Here is a 22090-nt window from a genome sequence, read left to right as displayed (position 1 = left end):
AAGTAATTCTGTGATTGGGTGTCTTGCTAAATCTTATGGCTAAAGTTGTAATTGGTAAAGAAACAGTGGTCATTCCTATGAGCCAGGATAGAGCTGTGTTTGGTTATTTTTGTCTTCTTTTTTGTCAGTGTTCACATAGGATTCCAGCATGACTTCATTTTTGTCTTGCTCCATGGTGGCCACAGTGTGGCTTTCCCTGGTGTTGATGTTCTCTGAGGCCTGGCTGTGTGTGCCAGGAGAGATTTCCTCTTTCTCAATATAAACGTTTCAATTCCATGACTTGCTCACCTTTTGCTGTGCTGTTTCCACTATAAGTAGCCCAGTGATTTATGAAGCAAAAGACAGGTTGAATTTGTAGAGTGGAAACATATGAGTAGTTTAATACATTACATCCATGAAGTACCTAGAATTCTAACTAAGAGGAAAACAGGGTTTTCTGATTGGTTTTATAGTTAAATATGGACTCATGTAAAGAAGTGGGAACAGTAATATTGAAAATAAAAACTTTCTATAAACCTTAGAGAAATGTGAGCAAAAAGAAATACTATGACTGTAACACCTGGGGAGCTGTAGTGGCCCTCTGGGGGACAGTTGGGGTTACCTGGGAGGTCAGCAGCTGAGTGGTGACCATGGATGAGGAGAGGACCTTTGACCTCAGCTGCCTCTCTCTTCTTGTACAACAAGGATGTTGGTCTGGATGATCTCAGTTCTTTATGGTGGCAACAGTTCATGACTCTGTAGATTATGGTTTCCAGAATTTGTTTCTAAATATTGCTTTTATTTTAGAAATTAGTTGTAACCCAGACCCCAAAGCCCAAATTAAAATCGAATAAACTCAGAAAGTCTTGGAGACCTAACATATATCAAGAAGTGGATACTATTTAGGTGAAAAAGGCCCAGTTTTAATGATTAATTTTAAAAAGTCCAAGAAATAAACACCGATGACTCAGGTGATAGTTTTAATGTTAATATTATGGTGCAACATCACGCCAAGTCCAGAATACAATACAAACCTCAGAAACAAAGGCAGAAATCAAGACAGATGGGTGCCAGCCACGCACTGAGATTTCCTCTTCTTTTCTCCCCAGCTGCCGAGAGCGATGCTGCCGACATTGTCTTCCTCATTGACAGCTCCGATGGTGTGACGTCTGAAGGCATTGCACACATCCGAGACTTTATCATCAGGATTGTCCGAAGGCTCAACGTTGGCCCCAATAAAGTGAGAATTGGGGTTGTGCAGTTCAGCAATGATGTCTTCCCGGAATTCCAACTGAAGACCCATAAGTCCCAGGCCACTGTGCTCGATGCCCTCCGCCGCCTGAGGTTCAAAGGCGGGTCTCCACTGAACACCGGCAGAGCTCTGGAATATGTGGCAAAAAATCTCTTTATCAAGTCTGCTGGGAGCCGGAGAGAAGACGGGGTGCCCCAACACCTGGTTCTGTTTCTGGGTGGAAAATCCCGGGATGACATTTCCAGGCCTTCAATTTTGTTACGCGAGGCAGGGATTGTGAGTGTAGGGGTCGGAGACCGAAAAATTGACAGCTTGGAGCTGGAGGCTATCACCGGCTACCCCAGACTGGTCTTCACAGTGCGAGAGTTCAGAGATCTCCCCAGTGTAGAAGAGAGGATCATGTACTCATTAGGACCCTCGGGGATCACACCTGCACCACCGGGAGTGGACATACCCTCCCCCCCTCGGACAGGTATGAACTGTGGAACCCATGACTGTAGAGTATGACATCAATTGTTTTTCAACTGAGAAATGTAAATAGTAGCATTTATTTGAATAATTTTCATCTCATAGGGTTGTTGCTGCAGATAGTATTAGAAAGTAAATACCAGAATAATAAACAGTTGAAATTGTAGAAGGAAACATCCCAGAAAGCATATGGTCACTGATTCTTCCATGAGACTTCCATGAGCTTCCGTGAGGCTAACGTAGCCCCATTGAAAGGTTCTAGGAAGGTGCATTGAGGGGTAACCACAGGCTTGTTGGCTCTCAGAATAGGACAACATCATTGAAATTGGCCAATCTATGACCTTCTCTACTCTGATCTTGACCACTTGATATAATTGGGAAATTACCCCAAATGCCACTGATTTTCAGCAGGGTCCCACGAAGCTCTCAGCATACTGGCAGGCCACCCTCCAAAGGCATGGGGTCTGCTTCCCATTTTCCAATTTGTATCTGAAGCCTTTCCTTGCTCTGCCTCTAGCACATGTCCCCTGACTCCTGTCAGACATCATCCTTTGTTTTTGACCAGAAGAAAGTGTTCGATGGTATTTCCTAAAACACCTGAGGCCATGGACCACTGAATCCATAGTAGAGTACCATTTGGTAAGGGATAATGGGGACTCAGTTTCATGAGTTCTTGAGTCCTTTCCTTTTTGTTTCAGTGATTTATCATTTTATCTTCTTGTCTTTAGCATAATGTGTTGAGGGCTGTGAATTCAGAAGCCGTAGAGGCATGGGATTGAGCTAAGATGTTCAATGTGAATGAGTTACAGGAATGTCTTACGTCAATTATTTTAATTTATAGTTTGCTTATTAATGCATGACTATAGAAATCAAAGTTCTCCTCCTTTTCATTCTGGCCCCTCTTAGATAAAAAGAAAGCAGACATTGTGTTCCTATTGGACGGCTCCATCAACTTCCAGAGGAGCAGCTTCCAGGAGGTGCTCCACTTCGTGTCTGAGATCGTGGACACGGTTTATGGACAGGGCGACTCCATCCAGGTGGGGCTGGTCCAGTACAACTCTGACCCCACCGACGAGTTCTTCCTGAAGGACTTCTCCACTAAGCAGCAGATTATCGATGCCATCAACAAGGTGGTCTACAAAGGGGGGAGGCACGCGAACACCAAAGTGGCCATCGAGCACCTGCGGCTGAATCACTTCGTGCCGGAGGCGGGCAGCCGCCTGGATCAGCGGGTCCCTCAGATCGCGTTTGTGATCACCGGCGGGAAGTCCATGGAGGACGCTCAGGAGGCGAGCCTGGCACTCACCCAGAGAGGTGTCAAAGTGTTTGCGGTGGGCCTGGGAAACATCGACTCAGTGGAGGTCGGGAAGATTGCGTCCAACAGCGCCACGGCCTTTCGTGTGGGGAACATCCAGGAGCTGTCAGAGTTGAAGGAGCAGGTGTTGGAAACTCTGGACGATGCCATGAATGAGATCTTGTGTCCGGGGGTGACGGATGTTTCCAAAGGTAATCCTTTTCCTGAGCACGTTTTCCATCCAGTCTTGTTGATGTGACTTAGTGACCTAGGTCCCCAGCGCTGGCCTGTGGCTTCCTTAAGCATTGACCACTTCAGGCATTTCCTCATCTCACTGAGGGTGGGGTCCTGGTGGGCACCTAGCCAGGTCTCAGATGTTCTTCAAAGTGTGGAAGCTTGCCTTTCATGCCCTTATAAGATTTACCTTTTCTCCCTATTCTTTAATCCCCCAAATAATTCAGATGGCCCTTGTTTCTGTTTGTAGCCTTATTATATGAATTATGTGAGACCAGAGTATTTGAGTTCTCATGTTCAGGAACTTGGGAGGCATGTAAACAGCAACTATATGTCATGCCAAAATTGATTAATACCATGAAAAGAGCAACAGATTAAAATGACCTACTGTTCTGGTTCCTAACAGTCAGCACCGGTGTTCCCTGTGAGAGAGGCTGGTCTAATTTCTTCTCAAAGCTCATCCATAGAAGATCTCGTTTTGCCCTTGAGCATGACATCTGGCTCATGTCCTGGGGTTGTGCCTGTACCTTGAACTCACCTGTGCAGCCCCTCTCAGAGCTCATTGCCTGCTTTCTCCCTTTATAGCCTGTAATCTGGATGTGATTCTGGGGTTTGATGGTTCAAGAGATCAGAATGTCTTTGTGACTCAGAAAGGCCTTGAGTCTAAGGTGGACATCATCCTGAATAGAATCAGCCAGATGCAAAGACTCAGCTGCAGCGGCGGCCAGATGCCCACCGTGCGGGTGTCTGTGGTGGCCAACACGCCCTCGGGCCCTGTGGAGGCCTTCGACTTTGCCGAGTACCAGCCGGAGCTGTTTGAGAAGTTCCGGAACATGCGCAGCCAGCACCCCTACGTCCTCACTGCGGACACGCTGAAGGCCTATCAGAGCAAGTTCAGGCAGTCCTCGCCCGACAGTGTGAAGGTGAGCAGGGCCCATGTTCAGCTTCTTGTGCCATATTTGGACTTGCCTCGTCAGGAGGAACACCTTGTTGTCCCCTAAACACTCTTCACATTTGATGGGTTGCTCATGCCTGTATTCAACTCATGACATTCCGAAGTGTGATTTCTCTCTTGTTTTATAATTTTACTTAAGCTCTAAAAAAATCCTCGTAATCAGAAATTAAGTTTGAATAACTTTAATTTGTGATTAATTTATATTTATAGTCCTACCCATTAAATAGTTCTGTTCTCTATACATATTTCTCTCCCTGTGTGTACATACATATGTATTTATTATGTGCACATACACACACACACACACGATTTCTAGAAACGACATCACATAAGTAGGAGAGTGAGATAACTGTTCTTATTTTCATCGCTGCTTGTATTTTTGAATAAATCAACCACTGCAATCCCTTCACTTTCCACTTGACTAACTGCACAAGAGCAGAGAGCTACGAACATGGGGTGGTTGGCCCTCAGTTTTCTCAACTGTAAGATGAGGGGTTTGAACCGGCTAAGCTCCCTTACCAGGCTCTGTGATGCTTCTTTTTAATTTTGGCTGGAGTTTGACACCCCCACCCTTTAATTTCAGGTGGTCATTCATTTTACTGATGGGGTGGACGGAGATCTGGCTGATTTACAAAAGGCGTCGGAGGACCTTCGACAAGAAGGTAGATTCCGGGGCTTTCTAAACGGGAAGTGGAGACGTGGGGGAGGCAGACGCACTGCTCTGCTGGGGAGACAGGAATTGCTTGCCGAGTCCTTGGGGCGAGCTCCTCCTTGGCATCTTGGCTCTCAGTTGCCTGCCTGGGGCTATGGGAAGGGGCTACCAAGGATGCCATACGTACCACAGACTAAGTCCTGGCACGGGCCCCGCAGCTTTTCAGACTCATTCAGGTGGTGCAACATCTAGAAAGCACGGTGCTATTGCAAAAGAACGTGAAGATTTGCTTCATTTAGCCACATCCCATAAACTAGGGATTAATTTTGTAGCAGTTTGCAGTTATCACAGCTCAACAAGACTACAGCATGAAGTAAACACATACTTTAATAGAAAGTAAATAACAGCATACTTTCCAAATTAGGGTGACTGGTTAAGCTGCGGTGCCTATTACCGGATGTCATATTTGTCTGTCCATGACTTTGGAATTTGTTAGCTCTGACTACCAAAAAGTAGATGTCCACACCAGGGGGTTAAGAAGGACTTACGAAGCATACATTATCATAAGAACATTCTGTGTATTGCTTATTTTTTTCCCGAGCCATGGAGATAAGAATGCTCCGACCTGATTTGGGGGATGTGGTACTTTTAATTTTTTCCACATTATACCTGTGTGAAGTAGGACCAGAGTTTGAGAATTTATGCATACACTTCATGGTGTCGCTTCCTGTATTTTTATTAACCAGTTGACTTACTGACACATCTGAGACCATTGCTCTGAGGAGTTCCAAGCACTTCAGAGTGGTTGACTAGCTTGATTAAACATGTTTCAGTTACAGGGCAAATGATATACTAAAGTTTTCTTTAAAAAAAAAAAACACCCCAAAAGACATTGTGGCTCTCAGGGCCCCAGCGAGCCCTTGGAAACACGCCTATCCTCGCAGGTGTCCGAGCCCTGATCTTGGTGGGACTGGAACGCGTGGCCAACCTGGAGCAGCTGATGCAGCTGGAGTTCGGGCGAGGGTTCACGTACAACAGGCCCCTGAGGCTCAACTTGCTGGACCTGGACTACGAGCTCGCGGAGCAGCTGGTGAGGTTTACGTCTCCACACACAGATCAGTGCAGATGCCACAGCGTTTGGCTTCTCAAGACAATGAAGTCAGGGAGATGGGAGAGGGGCTTCTGGGTGGGTGATTTAACCCATTAAATACACTTGGGACCTGCCTTGTTGCCATAACAAGTATGAGTCCTCGAATTGGAGATACTTGGGAGCTGGAGCGGCCACGAGCTGGGCCCTGGGTGCCCAGGTGTGCGATGTTGCCGCCTTGGCATTTCCTCAGCTCCCTTTCCTGAATGTTTTCATGCCTAATTATTGAGAAGGCAAAGGGTTGAGATTGCCCGTTCCCAAACAGAAAGTGTCCTCAGAAAGCTTGCACGATGAAATAAGAATGTGCAGGAAAGGAGGATCACTTTTGGGCGGAGAAGTGCTTTGATTGCCGTCCCTTCCAATTTCCTGTGGAGCAAATGAAGGCGCCATTGGGGCTCCTCACCCTCAGGAGCTCAGCCTCTCTCAGCCAGAGATTTGGGAGTGTGGGTGGGGCCCCTGGGAGATGTGGGCTGAGTGGTTGACCCTGAGGTCCTTTGGTGGTGGCGGCAGTGGGGCGTGGGACGAATGGACTCTGCCCTCCCTCTGTCTTCTTCCCAGCACAGGAATTAGGATTTTTGAAAACTAGTGGAAGGACGTTGAGTTAGGGGATGAGTCTGGGATGTGGGAGACAGTGAAAACTAGGAAGCTCATTGTCAGAAGCACAGTTGACCACCATGGGTTTAGCAGATGGACATGGATTTTGGGTCTGCGCTTCACCATGTGAAGTCCGGGCTTGGGGTGGAAAGGGGCATTCAGGGTGTGTGATGGGCCATAGAGGCACTGGTGACCCAGAGTCGTGAGCTTGTGGCTAGAGGCAGGACTGCCTGTGTCTGCCCACACCAGACTGCCCCCAGGCCTCCTCCAGGCTGGCGCCATAGTCCATGACTCTGACCATGGTTCTGAGGAAGAGCATATGGATCTTCATTTTGGAACCACCTTCTGCCTGACCATCTGCAATTCCTTTGTTTTGCTCCTTGGAGCTTAAAAATACACAAGTTATACTTGCCATTTGAAACTTGACTATGTATGTTGGAATCTTCTAGAAATAAGGCCCAGCCTGAGGTGACATTGTGAATAAGGTTTATTCTACTTTGGTTGTTCTTTTGTCTCCTACTAGTAATTTCCCTCCCCCATCTTGATGGTTAAGCCACTAAGCTGGTCTGTGAGTGAATGTTGTGTGGGGGTGCCTGCATCTCACCGTGGAATCCACATTAGATCTTGACCTTTAGGGCACATATATGTTTTTTTGGAGGCTTATTAAGACTTGAACTTTTTCGTTACTTTTTGGCAGGACAACATCGCTGAGAAAGCTTGCTGTGGGGTGCCCTGCAAATGCTCTGGACAAAGGGGAGACCGAGGACCCATCGGCAGCATCGGGCCAAAGGTGTGGCAGCTTTGTCCTTTTCTTATACCTGAGGCTGGATTTCAGAAGTCCATCCTGACCTTGGCTAGAGATGGGGAAGGGGAGGGGGTAGGCCCCAGGTTATAGGACAGAAGATCCGATGAACAGACTCACTGTGGACGGTCAGCTGGGATGCTCAGCATCTGCCTCAGTTACAGGAAATGGACAGGATTTCTGGGTAGATCAGGAGCCTTAAAGATCCTGCTAGAAAGAATAATTTCATTGAAATAATGCATAGAAAACTGTTAAGTTCAGGGGAGCACCTAAAGCCATGCTGAATTTTAACACTGCTCTACTGCGGGGAGGGAAGGGGATCAGGGAGATGCTTACATATAGAACAGACCCTTTTAAAACCCACGGATTTAACCCAGGAACCGATTTACTTTGTTTTAGGGTATTTCTGGAGAAGATGGCTACCGAGGTTATCCTGGTGACGAGGGTGGACCCGTAAGTGAAGTTGTTTTATTCCTGAAATTGTTATTCACTCCTTGTCCTTTGTTGGGGTTGGATTTCAGTGTTCACAATCTGTTTGGTTATCCCACTGAGAAGACATTAACTTCTAACTTCCTCAGCATCTTTACCCAGATTTCTACATGATGGAAATAGTGTGATGCCCCAAGTGTGACAGGAGTGGCTACGGAGCGCGGGCTTCCACTCCTTCTGTTCCTCAGGGCGGGGTTAGTGCCTCGGAGGCAGAGGGCCACCGTTTCCGGCATATTCAGTGTCTGCTAAGCTCTGATACTCAAGCAGAGATGGGAATGGGTGGGAACGGGGGACAGGAGAACCCTAATCAGGCTGTAATCGGGGTGATGCCCTTTAGGGGAAGTCTCCCAGAGAAGGTTTGGATGGTCCATAGCCTCAGGGCCCAGTTGAGGATCTACAGAGCCTTTGGGAAATGGTACCGGACAGACATGGTCTGAGAGGCTTTGAGACCCTGGAAGAAGGACCAGCCCTGGAATTAAGGGGCCCCACAGGGAGCAGGTGAGGTCATGGGGTCCCAGATCCCAGTGCCAGCGTCAGGGCTGGGAACAGCCTCATTGGAGAGCCAGGAGCCAGGGCCTCACAGAGGGGCAGTCGGACCAAGCATTTCTAGGAGGGCCCAGGTCCCACCCAGAACTGGTGCCTGGTGGCCCCCTTCCTCCAGGGAGGCTGTGCACTGGGCCTGGGGAGCAAGGATGCTGGGGTCCCACGGCTCAGGCAGCATTCCTGGCAGCAAATCTGCTTCAAAGGCAGAGCTTTCACTGAGCTGTGGACCCAGTGGAGACATGATGACCAGAAACCTTTGTCTCCCCTGACAGGGCGAACGTGGTCCTCCTGGTGTGAACGGCACTCAAGGTTTCCAGGGCTGCCCCGGCCAGAGAGGAATAAAGGTACAGTGTGTGTGTGTGTGTGTGTGTGTGTGTGTGTGTGTGTGTTTGTGTGTGTGTGTGTAGGGGGCGGGGGGTGTGTGTAGGGACCACAGCATCAGCCCATCTGGGGAGGGGAGGGTCAGCAGCATGTGCAGAAGTGGACAGTTTCTCCAAGTGCCTGCGGGAGGATGGTGCTTGGGTCTCTCTGCTCTCAGCATCCAGCCGCTGGGGCCTCTCCTGGGAAGGCAGCCCGTAGTCTGGTGGGTTCAGAGCGCAGGCTGCACTGGGAAGGGAGCCTGGGAATGCAGAAATAGTTTCCTATGGAAACAGGCAGCCGCCAGGAAACCATCACGAGGACAGACAGGACGAGAGCCAGGGCGGGGAGAAGGCCAGTGCCCGTGGCTTCAGCCCCGGGAGGAGCCAAGGAGATAGGGCAGCAAAAGAAAGGGAGAGACCACTGCACTTGCCGGTTCTTTGCATGAAATACTTGGATTCAAGGGCTGATGAACTTTCTCCTCCATTTGCTGAAGTTTGAGAGCAGGTGGTGAAGGGAAGGTTACCAGACTGCAAAGTCACAGAGGTGCCTTGGGGCCTGGTCCCTGGCTCTCAGGGACCACCCTCCTGGCCAAGGAGCCAAACCACCCAGTGCCCAGGTCCAGGAAAATTAGCTTTATGACCTCCATGTGATGGTGAGAAGACAACCCAAACAAATAAATCTCCAATATTGAATTTTCAGCCAAGATGGCCTTCACTGGGGTTGGGGCAGCACTATCCTGTGGCTCAGGGACCAGCCTCCAAAAGGAGCTAATGTGTCCTCTTTCCCTTTCTTTCCAGGGCTCTCGAGGATTCCCAGGAGAGAAGGTACTCGGCTTGTTTTCCTTTTTCTATTGAAAACTTTCCCAGCATTTCTCATTTCTTCTTTGTCTGAAGGCCATCTACACTCACCTGTGTGTCTTGTCCCCTCGCAGGGTGAATTGGGGGAAATCGGACTGGATGGTCTTGACGGGGAAGATGTAAGTGACTTTGTGCTCTAAGTCCTAGCAGCTTTGGTCCTGAAGATTCTAGGGACTGTACTCAGCCTCTGGGAGCCGCTGTGCCAGGAATGACGTGTTGTCGTTGTCTTTGGCAGGGAGACAAAGGCGTGCCTGGTTCTTCCGGAGAGAAAGGGAATCCCGGGAGAAGGGTAGGTGCATTTCCACTGCTGCTGGGACGGAGGAACTATCAACATGTCACTGAGGGACTAGGTCTCTCACTGATGTATGTTAAGACCGCTTCCTCCGAGACCTCCCCTGACCTCCTCTGGGGCTGCATCCTTGGCATCCCTATGTCCCTGGCAGCTGTGACAGATTACATTATATTGTCTTGTTTGGAGACTGTCTCACAGGGCAGGGACTGAGTTTGTTTTGTTGTAAATAAATCCCAGTGTCTGCACAGAGGGGGTCCCTAATAAATATTTGTGGATTACCTGCACAAATAGTAAATATTTGGAAGTCATTTTACCTTCATGGCCAATGAGAAATGCTTGACATTGGCCTATTTAAGACTTGTGAGTTGAAGAATGGGATTTTAAGGATGAGACAAAAATGTGTAATTCTATTTAATGGTTAGGCACCACATGTGTTTTTTGTTAGGGTGACAAAGGACCTAAAGGGGACAGAGGAGAACGAGGAGACGCTGGAATTCGAGGGGACCCGGTAAGAATTCCTCATGGACAATTTGAGACCTGAGTCTGGGGAAGAGGGCTGTGGTAACAGAGGGCTGAAAGGGGGAATTTTACTTTTGATGCTGCTTTCAAACTTGTTGATAAAAGATGTGGTTTGTCCTTTCCCCTCCCTTTGGGGCTGCTGGGGACGTGTTTGCTGTGTGGCTGTGGAGATAAGTGTTTGTAAGGCCTGTCCTGGGAAGACATGAGGATTTCCCTAAAATGTGGTCTCAGGACTCTTTAATCCAGCTGGACCGGGTGGTCAGGAAAAATATGAGTGAGGACATGAATACAAGGCTCTGTACCAGTCCCAGTGGACAGATCCCATTCAGACAGCATCCATCCCACCCTCCCTGGCCCTGACTGTGGGTCGCCCAATCATTCTTAGCCCCAGGGAGGACGGTGCCCCGGGCCTCTTGCCTTGTCCTGTCTAGGAGGACAGAAGCCTGGCTCAGGGATGGTCATTTGCTTGCACTTACAGAATCAAAGACCAGAAAAGCTACAAACACCTTTCTTTTCCTAAAGCAAACTTAGGGTGTCTTTTCCTGCCCACGAGGCTCATTCCCTGACCTGTGTTGTTTTCAGGGTGACTCAGGACGGGACAGCCAGCAGAGAGGACCCAAAGGAGAAACCGGAGACATTGGGCCCATGGTACGATGCTCCACGTTCCTCGACTCCCTGTGCTGAGGGCCAAGACACAAAACCCACACGGGCCCGTCCCCAGCCTAGCGGCCATGGAAGTGGCTTTTCAGGCTGTAGACCTAAGAGGTCGGGAACAGAGGGTCCCCGAAGCCCATGTGTGTCCCCGTGAAGGAAGTCTCCGCCGGGGAATGGAGCAACCCTTCCAAGAGGCCCTCCAACCCCCCAGATGTTCACAGAAAGTGCTTGCCAAGCCAGAGGCTTGTGTTGTGGGAATGCCCCTGAGCATGATGCACCCACAAAGTTACTTGGGTGACCCCCTCTGTGTATCAGTCCCATCTCCCGTGGTGTCTTGGGCAATATTGCCACATTAGATGCTCTTCTCTGCAGAGGAGAATCTCACGCCGTTTTCTCTCCCACACCAGGGCCTCCCTGGGAGAGACGGCGTGCCCGGAAGGCCTGGCGATCCCGGCAAGGACGTGAGTGTCTCTGAGGGCTGTGGGCTCCCTGATATTAGGGTGCCACCTAGATCCTAAACCCCCAAACCCTGCCTGGGGCAAAGCTATTCAGCTACTTCTTATTAAGAAATTTCTGAAACTATTGTCACCCAAATCGTGCTGCTTAGAGAAATCTCTCATTTTTATCTTTTGGTCTATACTCCGTCTCTTCTCCCTCCCCCAGACCTGCTTCCTTCCCATCCCAGAAAACACACTGAACAGACGCTTTAAAAATATTATCTTTACTGCTGTAGGAAATTTGGCCAGGTTTTATCCCACTAAATATTTAAAAGATCCAAATGAAGCATGAATCTGGGAGGAGTGAGGGAATGAGGGCAGGAAGGCTGACGGGGTCGTATGCTTGTTGGTTTTATAACTGTTTGTGTGTGATGGTGTGTGTGTTCTGCTGGAACCCAAGCAATGAAACTAGACTCTGTTTTCTAGAGAATTGCATCTCACAGTGGCTTTTAAAAATACATATATTTTATTGATTTCAGAGAGGAAGGGAGAGGGAGAAATAGAAACGTCAATAATGAGAGAGAATCATTGGTCAGCTGCTTCCTGCACGCACCACATTGGGGAGGGAGCCTGAAACCTGGGCATGTGCCTGATTGGGAATTGAACTGTGTGACCTCCTGGTTCGTAGGTCGATGCTCAACCACTGGCAGACGCTTTAAAAATATTATCTTTACTGCTGTAGGAAATTTGGCCAGGTTTTATCCCACTAAATATTTAAAAGATCCAAATGAAGCAGGAATCTGGGAGGAGTGAGGGAATGAGGGCAGGAAGGCTGACGGGGTCGTATGCTTGTTGGTTTTATAACTGTTTGTGTGTGATGGTGTGTGTGCTCTGCTGGAACCCAAGCAATGAAACTAGACTCTGTTTTCTAGAGAATTGCATCTCACAGTGGCTTTTAAAAATACATATATTTTATTGATTTCAGAGAGGAAGGGAGAGGGAGAAATAGAAACGTCAATAATGAGAGAGAATCATTGATCAGCTGCTTCCTGCACGCACCACATTGGGGAGGGAGCCTGAAACCTGGGCATGTGCCTGATTGGGAATTGAACTGTGTGACCTCCTGGTTCGTAGGTCGATACTCAACCACTGAACCACACTGGCCAGGCTCTCAGTGGCTTCTTAAGACACATCAGAAATGTGAGCTGCAGTAGCTCACTGCATGCCTAATCTTTGTGTCTTGTTGATGAGTTCATACCTAAAGCCAAAGGGACACAAAGTAGTTGGAAACTTGTAGGGCCCAGGGGTACTCAGAGCTTGAGGTGGGAGAAGATGGTCCCTATATGCGGAAGAGTGTTTGGAATTTGTAATCCTCAGGGGCCAGTTCAGGATGCAATGTCTCTGCTCAGAGATTGGCTGGGGCTGTGCAGCCGGTTCCCAGTGGTAGCGATGTTTTAAGGGCTGAGCTGTGGGACGGTTGGAGAGAGCATGTGACGTGAGGGCTTTCAGAAGAAATGACTCTCATCCATAGTCAGATGACATACTATGGGCATAATTTTGCTTTTAAAATTCAGAAGAAGACTTAATATTTGAAAATGCTCTCTTAATAGTTCTGAGTATTATTTTTGAATAATGCTGCTGAGCTATATAATGAAAAAGCAACGAGGAGCTACCCAATTGTTATAATGTACAATGCACCTGTTGGTGAGCAGGGCCAAATCTGGTTTTCGTGACAGTCATGCATGCAATTCGTTTTCATTCTGTGCACAGGTGGACACTTGGGTTTGGATTCGATACAGTTAAGGGCTCTTGTGGACTCAGTTGCCTCCTTGGCAGCAGGATGAGGCCTGGAGGTGTGGCCTCCTCCTTCCCTGGAACTTCACTGTGTCGGGCCCAGGTCCAGACACAGCGCATCCTTCTGTGGGGCTACCTTGCTCCTCACACCGCCCCTCAGGGCTTCTACAGGCTGCCTCTGGCCTGAGCAATGAGTCATTGAGCACTGGTGGCCTCTGGACCCTTTGGGAGGGGCCAGGCAGATTGCTACCCTGGAGGATTGGCCTGGCCCCACCCCTCCCCGACTTGTCCATATGTTGTCCATGGAAGGAGGCCCAAGTCTTCCATTAAAGAAGCTGCCACAACAGTGAATAATAGCAAAAACGGTTGTCCCAGAAGATCCCAGGCTGGTCTGTTGGGAGTGGAGACTGGTCTTTGGGTGATGCAGCAATCGGTCAAGCCCAGTAACCGCTGATTATTACAGTCTCCAAAACACAACTCCGCACCTTGCAAAGATTTATCCAGGACGTTCTCATGTTCCCATCCCAAACCTCCCCACCACAGAGGAAGTAATCACAATGGGGGAATTAGCAGATTACTTACTCAGCGAGCCCACATTTATTTGGACTGAGGGTCACCCCTGGAGCATAGAGGCAGATGTTGCCAAGACATGAGCCCAAGCTAAGCACCCCTGGGCTCGCAGGTTCATGCATGTGCCCTTGGCTGCTCACCTACCAGAGGATCTGTTATACTTGGCCAGCAGGGCGTGGAGAGTCTGGGACTCCCTTCCATGATAATTAACGTATTATGATGAGTTCTCCCGACAGTCAGAAAAAATGGTAGAAAAATAGACAGCTTGACATTCCCCTTTCACATTCCTTATTTGAAATTGGCTGAGACTCTGCAGCCAGGAGTCATTATTTTGCTTGGCAGGTCTGAAGTAATTCTCAAAACTTCCACTTGGGTGACTAACAGGGCAGCGTGGAGGCAAAGCTTGACTGAGATGAGGCAGGAAGGAATTTCCTTGGGGCTGACAGGGCCTGGCACACAGTGGGTGGCAGATGAATGTGTGGGTTAAGTCGGGCAAAGACTGGGCTTGGTCCCGTCTCCCCTAACGGTGTGTGTGACTTCTCCTGCAGGGCGGCTATGGCCGAAGGGGACCGGCAGGAGCTAAGGTAAGCCTCGGAGCTGGCGCCTCTTCTCCGTCAGCACAATGTAACTCACCATGTGCTGTAATGGACTGTCCTCCTGTCCACCTCCCACCCACGAGCTAAAACTTCCTCTCTCCTTCGCCATCAAGGCTTGTAGCTCAATCAGCAGCTACACCTTTTCCTAGCTCCTTAAATTTGGCCTCTTCTAATGAACTTGTGACAATGATTGACAGTGGGGGCAGGGTGGGGGCGGGGATGAAGGGAAAAAGACAGATGGAGGAGGCAGTTCCTGGGCATCTCATTCACAACATGCTCACTTATCTAGTCATTAGCAAGTCACAACGTCTCTGTGTCTTAGTCTTCTCACCTGTGCTATATGCAAAGCATCCTTATTTCCCAAAGCCATCCTGCAGAGAAGGTGAGGCAAGAGTAAGAATAGTTGTGACAGAACAGAGTGACAGCTGCCTCCATGTGGTGATTATGTCAGTGGCTTTGAAGTCGCTCGTAGAGTTGGGATTATGGCCCTGTTCCCTCACGCAGATGGGACTTTGGAACAGAGAGCTGACATTGGTATAAACTATCCTGACCCCACCCTGCATCTTCTCTTTCTTCTTTCAAGGGCAACAGGGGTGGTCCAGGCCAGCCGGGCTCTGCAGGAGAGCAGGGGACCAGAGGTGCACAGGTTGGTACCCAGGGAGATTGCACGCCCTTTGCTATTTCCCCAGATGCTCTTGTATTTTTTTAAAAATCAAGGTGACAATTTTACAAAATTGAACACAAAATTCATCATTTACAGTGAACAATTCAGGGGGGTTTAGTACAGTCACAATGTTGTACAAGCATCACCTCCGGTCTAGTTTCAAAGCATTTTCATCACCCCCAAAGGAGACCCTCATAGTACCTGTTACGTGGTCACCCCTTGTCTCCCCTCATCTCCCCATCCCCAGCTCCTGGTGGCACAAGTTTCTTTTCTGTCTCTATGGATTTGCCTATTCTTGACATGTCATGTACATGGAATCAGTTAATAGGTGGCCTTTTGTGTCCAGCTTCTCTCACTGAATATAATGTTTTTTAGGTTCTCCATGTTATAGAATGTGACAGGGCTTCACTCCTTTTCATGGCCAAGTAATATTCCACTGCATGGATAGACCACAGCTTACTTCTCTGCTCATTGGTTGATGGACATGGGTAGTTTCCACCTTTTGGAGACTGTGAATATTGCTGCCGTGAACAACGTGTACACATTTGTGTTTTTTAAAACTAGCTTCCCCATTCCTGTTCTGGGCTGGGGCTGCTGCTCCTACAGTGGAGATAAAGTGTGATCTCTGGGGGCCTCGTTGGCAGTGGGAGTGAGGCTCTGGGCTCTGTGGAAAGTGCAGAGGTCATCTGAGCTTTCTCCTGGAGTGTCTCCTCAACACAGCACTGACCTTGGCCTTTCCCTCTTTCAGGGTCCAGCTGGTCCCACCGGCCCTCCAGGCCTGATGGGAGAACAAGGCATTCCTGGCCCTCGGGTAAGTGCATCTCAACCCACCCCTCTGTGTGGCTAAGTGGATCGCACAGCGCCCGCTCAGGCTGGGGTTGCGTGGGGGGTATTGCTGAGGACAGACCTTCCTTTTTGTCTGACTCTTTGGTGACACTGACCCTGGGTTGACCTCAGTCCTCACAGCCAGTGTATGTGAGGAAGGAAGAACCCTGTTTCCTTGGTGCCCCAGGGGCATCTAGGCCCCAATGCTGCTCCTTCCCAACATGGGCCAGCTGGGGTCAGCGAGGCAGGATGTGCCTGTCCCCGAGGTCTCAGCGTGAAACTGCATAAATGTAACCCAATCCACCGAAATGCTCAGATTATGACAAATGGTTTCATAATCGCCCCTGGAGATTGGCTCTGAGGTTCGCTCTTTTGTGGATGGGATTCTCCATCCTCCAGTTCAGCACAGAAGATGTTCCTTAAATCTGCTGTGACTGCAGAATTCAACATCTCAGCTGTTAGTGATGATGGGCGGACATGTAGCTACAGCTTAGCTGGGACCAGGTGTCCTACACACCTGCTGTCCCTGGTGTGCGACAGGATACTGTGGGAGCCACCCTACCATTTGTTACAGAAAAGAGCAGTGACTGAAACCTGGCAACGAACCGGCCTGTTGCTCCCTAAGGGCACAGATGTGCTTTGCCGTGGATGCAGGAACTCGGCGAGAGCCGTTGTGTACTTAGTCCTCCCAACTTCGCAACCTGATATTCACCTATTTTTAAAGCTGTTAGTTTTTTGCCAATATTTATTTTAGCTCTTATTAATCAAGAATCTGAGACGGAATATGGATGAGGCAGAGCTCTTGCAATAATTACTGATAACCGAGAGCTGGTTTCTGCCATATTCGTGGGGTCATTCCTGTGCTCACTGGGCTGTGCCACATGCAGGGCACTGATTCATTCCTTCACTCAATGGATAAGTGCGCACAGGTCTCCACACCTGTATAACCACAGGCAGAAGGACAAAAGCCACATCAAATCTGGGTGCTTGTCCGCCAGTCAGGGACATGGGATATGAATGTACGTGGAAAACTGCACCGTTGTGCAAACTGGCCTAGGGTCACACTAACACTGTGAGTTGCACAAGCCATGTGTGTTTGCAGTTGTGTCTCCAGCACCGTGGGTGGCGCTAAGTACTGGGGCTCTGACCCCCCGGGGACTGGGGGAGAGGCGGGATTCAGACCCTTAGGCTTGGAAGGCGAATTTTCACCGACACTCCTCTTCTCCCACTGCAGGGGAGCGGAGGGACCGCAGGCCCTCCGGGAGAACGTGGCAGAACCGGGCCCCTGGGAAGAAAGGTTTGTCTGGACAAAGGTGGAGCTGGTTTCTGGAGGTCAGGCCCGGCCAGCCCCCCAGGCAGCCTCTCCCTCATTTGCCAGCCTGTCTACCTGCTTCATTTGCACATCCCTTCGTCTCCCCTCTGGTCTTTCCCACCCAGCCTCCCTGTTGAGAGCCGCTTGACCATAAGGGAACACATGGCTCATGCTCAGTGTGTTGGCTTTCTAGTAGCTGGGACTTGCCAACAGCTGTAGTTGTCTGATCTGCTCCTGCCATGAACCGTGGCCACAGTTCAGCATCTCGGGGCAATCAAAACGGGTGTGTGTGTGGGTGTGTGTGTGTGTGTGGGGCGGGGGGGCGGCACATAGCACAGCACCAGACTTGCTGAACACGCTTTGTTTGAATATTAGTGGTCCACACAGCTGCTCTGCTGGCCACGTTGAGCTGATCTAAGAGCCCTGACTATCTGAGAACCTGCTTTCTACAAACCTTGAGAAAAACCACAATTTAACATAACCAGTCTGAAAGGGCAGCATTTTCTCAGAGAAAGAAATGTGTTCCTGCGAGTCCAGAATTTTTATTTTCTGCCTCTTGTTGGTGTTGGGTTTCCCTGGGTCTTCTTCTTCTTCTTCTTCTTCTCTCTCTCTCTCTCTCTCTCTCTCTCTCTCTCTCTCTCTCTCTCTCTCTCTCTCTCTCTCTCTCTCTCTCTCTCTCTCTCTCTCTCTCTCTCTCTCTCTCTCTCTCTCTCTCTCTCTCTCTCTCTCTCTCTCTCTCTCTCTCTCTCTCTCTCTCTCTCTCTCTCTCTCTCTCTCTCTCTCTCTCTCTCTCTCTCTCTCTCTCTCTCTCTCTCTCTCTCTCTCTCTCTCTCTCTCTCTCTCTCTCTCTCTCTCTCTCTCTCTCTCTCTCTCTCTCTCTCTCTCTCTCTCTCTCTCTCTCTCTCTCTCTCTCTCTCTCTCTTTCTCCCCCTGTCAGCATGTCCCCATGCCATGTTTATGAAAAGGCCACACACCTGCCTCCCCGATTCTTCTCCAGGAGTCGACACATGAACGTTGCCACTGAAGAGATCATTTTTATCAAAATTCAAAAGTTGAAGTTGGCAGTGGCATCACCTAGAACGATAGGGCTGGACTCTCATTTCAAATGGGCCTGGGCCCTCAGGTGTCTCAGCTTTCTCTCTTGTGTACAGGGCGAGCCCGGAGATCCAGGACCAAAGGGAGGAATCGGGAATCGGGGGCCCCGTGGGGAGACGGTAAGATCAACATACGCTGTTGTTGCTAACTCTTTGCTGAAACACCCAGGAAGTGGGAGGTGGGGCTTGTGCCAGGCTAGCCTTTGCCAATGCAAATTAGTTTCTTTCCAAACAGAGGTAACTCAGTAGTTGCTTCTCCTGTCATTGGGGATGTGATTGAAAATAGTGAAACCTGCTGCTTATAACCAGCAAATAAATGTCAAATAAGGTTTGACCTCCTTCATCTTTGGGCTTATGAATGTTTTGTGAGCACTTCCACATGGAGCTTTTCTGCAAAGAAATACATGTCCTTGGGTTCAAATGGAATTGGGTTTGATAAGGTCTTAAGCCAGCTTGAAACAGTTCCCTTTGAATGAGACATCCCAGGAATAGAAATCGCTACCTTGATAACGCATTTAAAAATTGTTATTTAAAATGATCTTGCAGGATATATTCCCATGCAAGAAAAAGAAATCTGCAGAGTGTTGGTAATTTTTCTAAAATAAGCCAGTATACATAAAAACTAGAGGAACTGACCAGGTTAATCTGTCTTATGATCCTAAAGCTTTAGAATATTTTCCTTGTGAATGTAACTTCTCTACAGTGAACTGAAGTTTAAAAAAAATCCATTTCTGTTACTCTTAGTTTCAGAAGCAGAGGGAAGAAAGTCAAACTTAAAATCCATTCAAACTATCAAAGGAAATCTCTTTCTGATTCTGTTTCTATAAATTTGAGGGCAATGGCTCTTTCACTGTTGATGTCCATTTGAAACTATAAATTAAGTAGCATGTTCCACGCATGTTTTAGAGATATTGATGCATGTTTCACATAACTTCTGATTGAAGTAATTGTGTGCAGTTCTAAAAGCTGCTATGAGAAGGTGACATGGACAGATGTGAGAGTCCGGGAGGAGGTGTTCGGAAAGAAGATAGTCTAGTGGGATGATCTATGCAGGGGAGGGACACAGGGCGGGGGGAAAAGGTCTGAGCACAGACCACTCAGGAGGGTATGGGAGAGTGAGTCCCGTGTTTTTGCTTTGAAGTCGAATTAAAGACTCATAGATGCACAGAGTCAAGGTGACCTTCAAGAGTCCTTTTAACTCTAAGATTCCCAGGTTCAATGAGTCTTTGATTCCACCTGCAAGCAGTATCTTTACCAACAGCCATAGTGGATCTGTAAATAGGTGGGCCCACCAGTACCATTTGCCACAGGAGTGCTTTAAGCCCACCCTCTTACAGACATGGTCTTGTTCACACCTGGAAGATGGTGTAGGAACAGGAACAATGCCTTAAGCTATACCTCGATCTGGGAACATTTCAGGGACTCAAGGACTTTAGACAGAGGTGGGTATGGCATGCCCAACATGGTGACCTGCAGTAATGCTGTCTTTCCACAATTAGGGAGATGATGGTCGAGATGGGATTGGCAGTGAAGGACGCAAAGGCAAAAAGGTATATACGTCTGACATATTGTATTTGTACAGAACCCTTTCTCAAAATTTTATTGTGATATAGTGAATTTTTTCTCTTGATGGACTCTATAAATATATGTATTTTTTTCTGCTCAAGAATAATTTATTTTAAATAAATTTAAATTGAGACCAAATATTGAGTTGTTTATTTATCTTTTATAGGGAGAAAGAGGATTTCCTGGATACCCAGGTCCAAAGGTAAATATTCCCCTGGTGGTAACATATCGCCATTGTTTTAGTATGAATCTAGTGTGTCCATGGGCTGCAAAGCAGAACATCTTGGTTCTAGTCTTGGGTCAGCCACTTATGGACTGAGTGACCTTGGGAAGGCCCACTCTCTAAGTCCCTCATCTGTCCAATGGAGATGACAGTATGCACTTGTCATGGTACTTCTGAGGATTAAATGAAAATGCAATAAAATACTTTGTAGACCTTAAAATGATGTATCTTCATGATGTTATTACTACTGATTCAACAAGCTAAGGCTAAACCTGCAAGACATACATGTACTAGTAACCCAGTGGGAAAGTAACCGAAGTCAGCCATTTGGCTGCTCCGGGAAGTGTCGTCCAGATGCCCCAGGAACCCTCGGCTACACCTTCCATTCTAGAGCTAATGTACCGCCTCCTGGCTCTCTTCTCAGGGTACCCCCGGTGACCCAGGAACAGGGGGATCACCAGGACCCAAAGGCATCAGAGGTCGAAGGGTAAGTTTGCCTGGACCGTGGATGCCACAGGAATGAGAACGTGTGGGAGGCTGGCCCAACCCTGACGCCTCCACCACTTCTGTGAAAGTTCTCCTTTGTCACCTGCAACCTGGCCAGTGATAGCATGGGGTGGGAGCAAAGGAATTCTAAGCCGAAGGCCCATGTTTTCAGGACCACCTGTGGCTATGGCTGTGTTTTCCCCTTCTGGGGAGACCCCGAGAGCCCCTTCCTGTAACACATTTCAAGGGTCACAAGTCCATGGTCCTCTCCCTGCATGGCACCAGGGGGACTCAGGTGTCAAAACGAGTAATGTCAGAGTCCGTGTGACCATATTTGGTCTTGCCCACTAGATGGTGAAGCAACAGGGTGTCATGGGGTGCGTGCTGTGTTTATGCGGGTCCCGGGCTCAGAGGCAAGCCAGGCTAGGACCCTGTGCTCCCGCCTCCCATCATGATAGGACTCCTCTTCCTTAAGCTGCATTTGGTTCTGCATCCCTCTCCAGGGGACATTTACTCACCCCCTTAAAATTACACTGAGTCTTAAATGAACAAATTGTGGTCTAGATACAGGTAAAAGTTTCTAACAGTTATTTTTAGCCTAAAATATAATTAAACTCACCGTAATTGTCCTGTTCATTTGCTCAGTGAAGACAGTCAAATTAGATCAGTTACTGCTTAAATGAAGGTGGGGTTTGTAAACATTAAATTGGTTGCGTACACCAACAGTGACCTAATTAATTATCAGTTACTGATTTCTTGTGCATTCCTGGGCAGTCTCATTCATGGTTCTTAGGGAAGCATCTGCCTTCCCTAACCTCCCAGAGTGCACAGTTGTTGGAGATGCACATCAGTTTTGTGAGAGTCTCTTGTCCTTACATTTGAATCTTGGAGACACGGGAATCCTGAAAATGAGAGCTTCCCTGTGGTGATGGGGGGAGTCGGGTTAGATCATCTTCACCCGCCTTTCCAATGGTGGGAGCTGCGAATGTTCCTTCCTTTGCCACAGCTGAACGGTGCTTTTCTGCCCCCTGCAGGGAAATTCAGGGCCTCCAGGGACAGTGGGACAGAAGGGAGACCCTGGCTACCCGGGACCATCTGTAAGTACCTGCCGGTTCCCATTAAGCTGCCCGTGGGGTGGATGCCTTGTGTGTGGTCCCTGAAAACTTTCCACGATCTCCTTCTCACAAAGACGATGTGCTGCATCTTTGTTGTTATTGTTGTTTCCTTTTAACCACTTCCCTTCTGACACCACAATGAGGAAAAGAGCTCTTGAGCACATGGCACTCTGCAGTCCAGGGCATACTGCGGTTTGCCTCTACGATTCCCTGGTGTAGTTTCCTTGTCTGAGGCTTGTGTAGGGAACAAAAGAAAGAACACACCATTTTAGCTCTTGATTGCACCTTGTGGGAGGACATAATTATGTCAGACCTTG

At 48.6% G+C, this 22090-nt stretch overlaps 1 protein-coding gene across 2 annotated transcripts in view; it reads left to right on the top strand.

The window, feature by feature from the left end:
- Positions 1–22090, top strand: part of COL6A3 (collagen, type VI, alpha 3) — a 74913-nt gene that overhangs the window by 34414 nt on the left and 18409 nt on the right. For both annotated transcript variants that reach the window (XM_014537605.1, XM_014537604.1), the window contains 23 exons: positions 1089–1703; positions 2606–3205; positions 3813–4150; positions 4766–4844; positions 5779–5924; positions 7273–7365; positions 7777–7830; positions 8682–8753; positions 9567–9593; positions 9701–9745; positions 9862–9915; positions 10364–10426; positions 11020–11085; positions 11499–11552; positions 14441–14476; positions 15072–15134; positions 15901–15963; positions 17212–17274; positions 18441–18503; positions 19883–19933; positions 20116–20151; positions 20597–20659; positions 21693–21755. In XM_014537605.1, the coding sequence (XP_014393091.1) occupies positions 1089–1703; positions 2606–3205; positions 3813–4150; positions 4766–4844; positions 5779–5924; positions 7273–7365; positions 7777–7830; positions 8682–8753; positions 9567–9593; positions 9701–9745; positions 9862–9915; positions 10364–10426; positions 11020–11085; positions 11499–11552; positions 14441–14476; positions 15072–15134; positions 15901–15963; positions 17212–17274; positions 18441–18503; positions 19883–19933; positions 20116–20151; positions 20597–20659; positions 21693–21755 (2807 nt within the window). The remainder of the gene's footprint in view (positions 1–1088; positions 1704–2605; positions 3206–3812; positions 4151–4765; positions 4845–5778; positions 5925–7272; positions 7366–7776; positions 7831–8681; positions 8754–9566; positions 9594–9700; positions 9746–9861; positions 9916–10363; positions 10427–11019; positions 11086–11498; positions 11553–14440; positions 14477–15071; positions 15135–15900; positions 15964–17211; positions 17275–18440; positions 18504–19882; positions 19934–20115; positions 20152–20596; positions 20660–21692; positions 21756–22090) is intronic.

Source organism: Myotis brandtii, unplaced genomic scaffold (assembly GCF_000412655.1).
Source record: "Myotis brandtii unplaced genomic scaffold, ASM41265v1 scaffold180, whole genome shotgun sequence".
Taxonomy (NCBI): domain Eukaryota; kingdom Metazoa; phylum Chordata; class Mammalia; order Chiroptera; family Vespertilionidae; genus Myotis; species Myotis brandtii.
The sequence above is the reverse complement of the archived record's forward strand: the minus strand, read 5'-3'. Positions and strand labels throughout refer to the sequence as shown.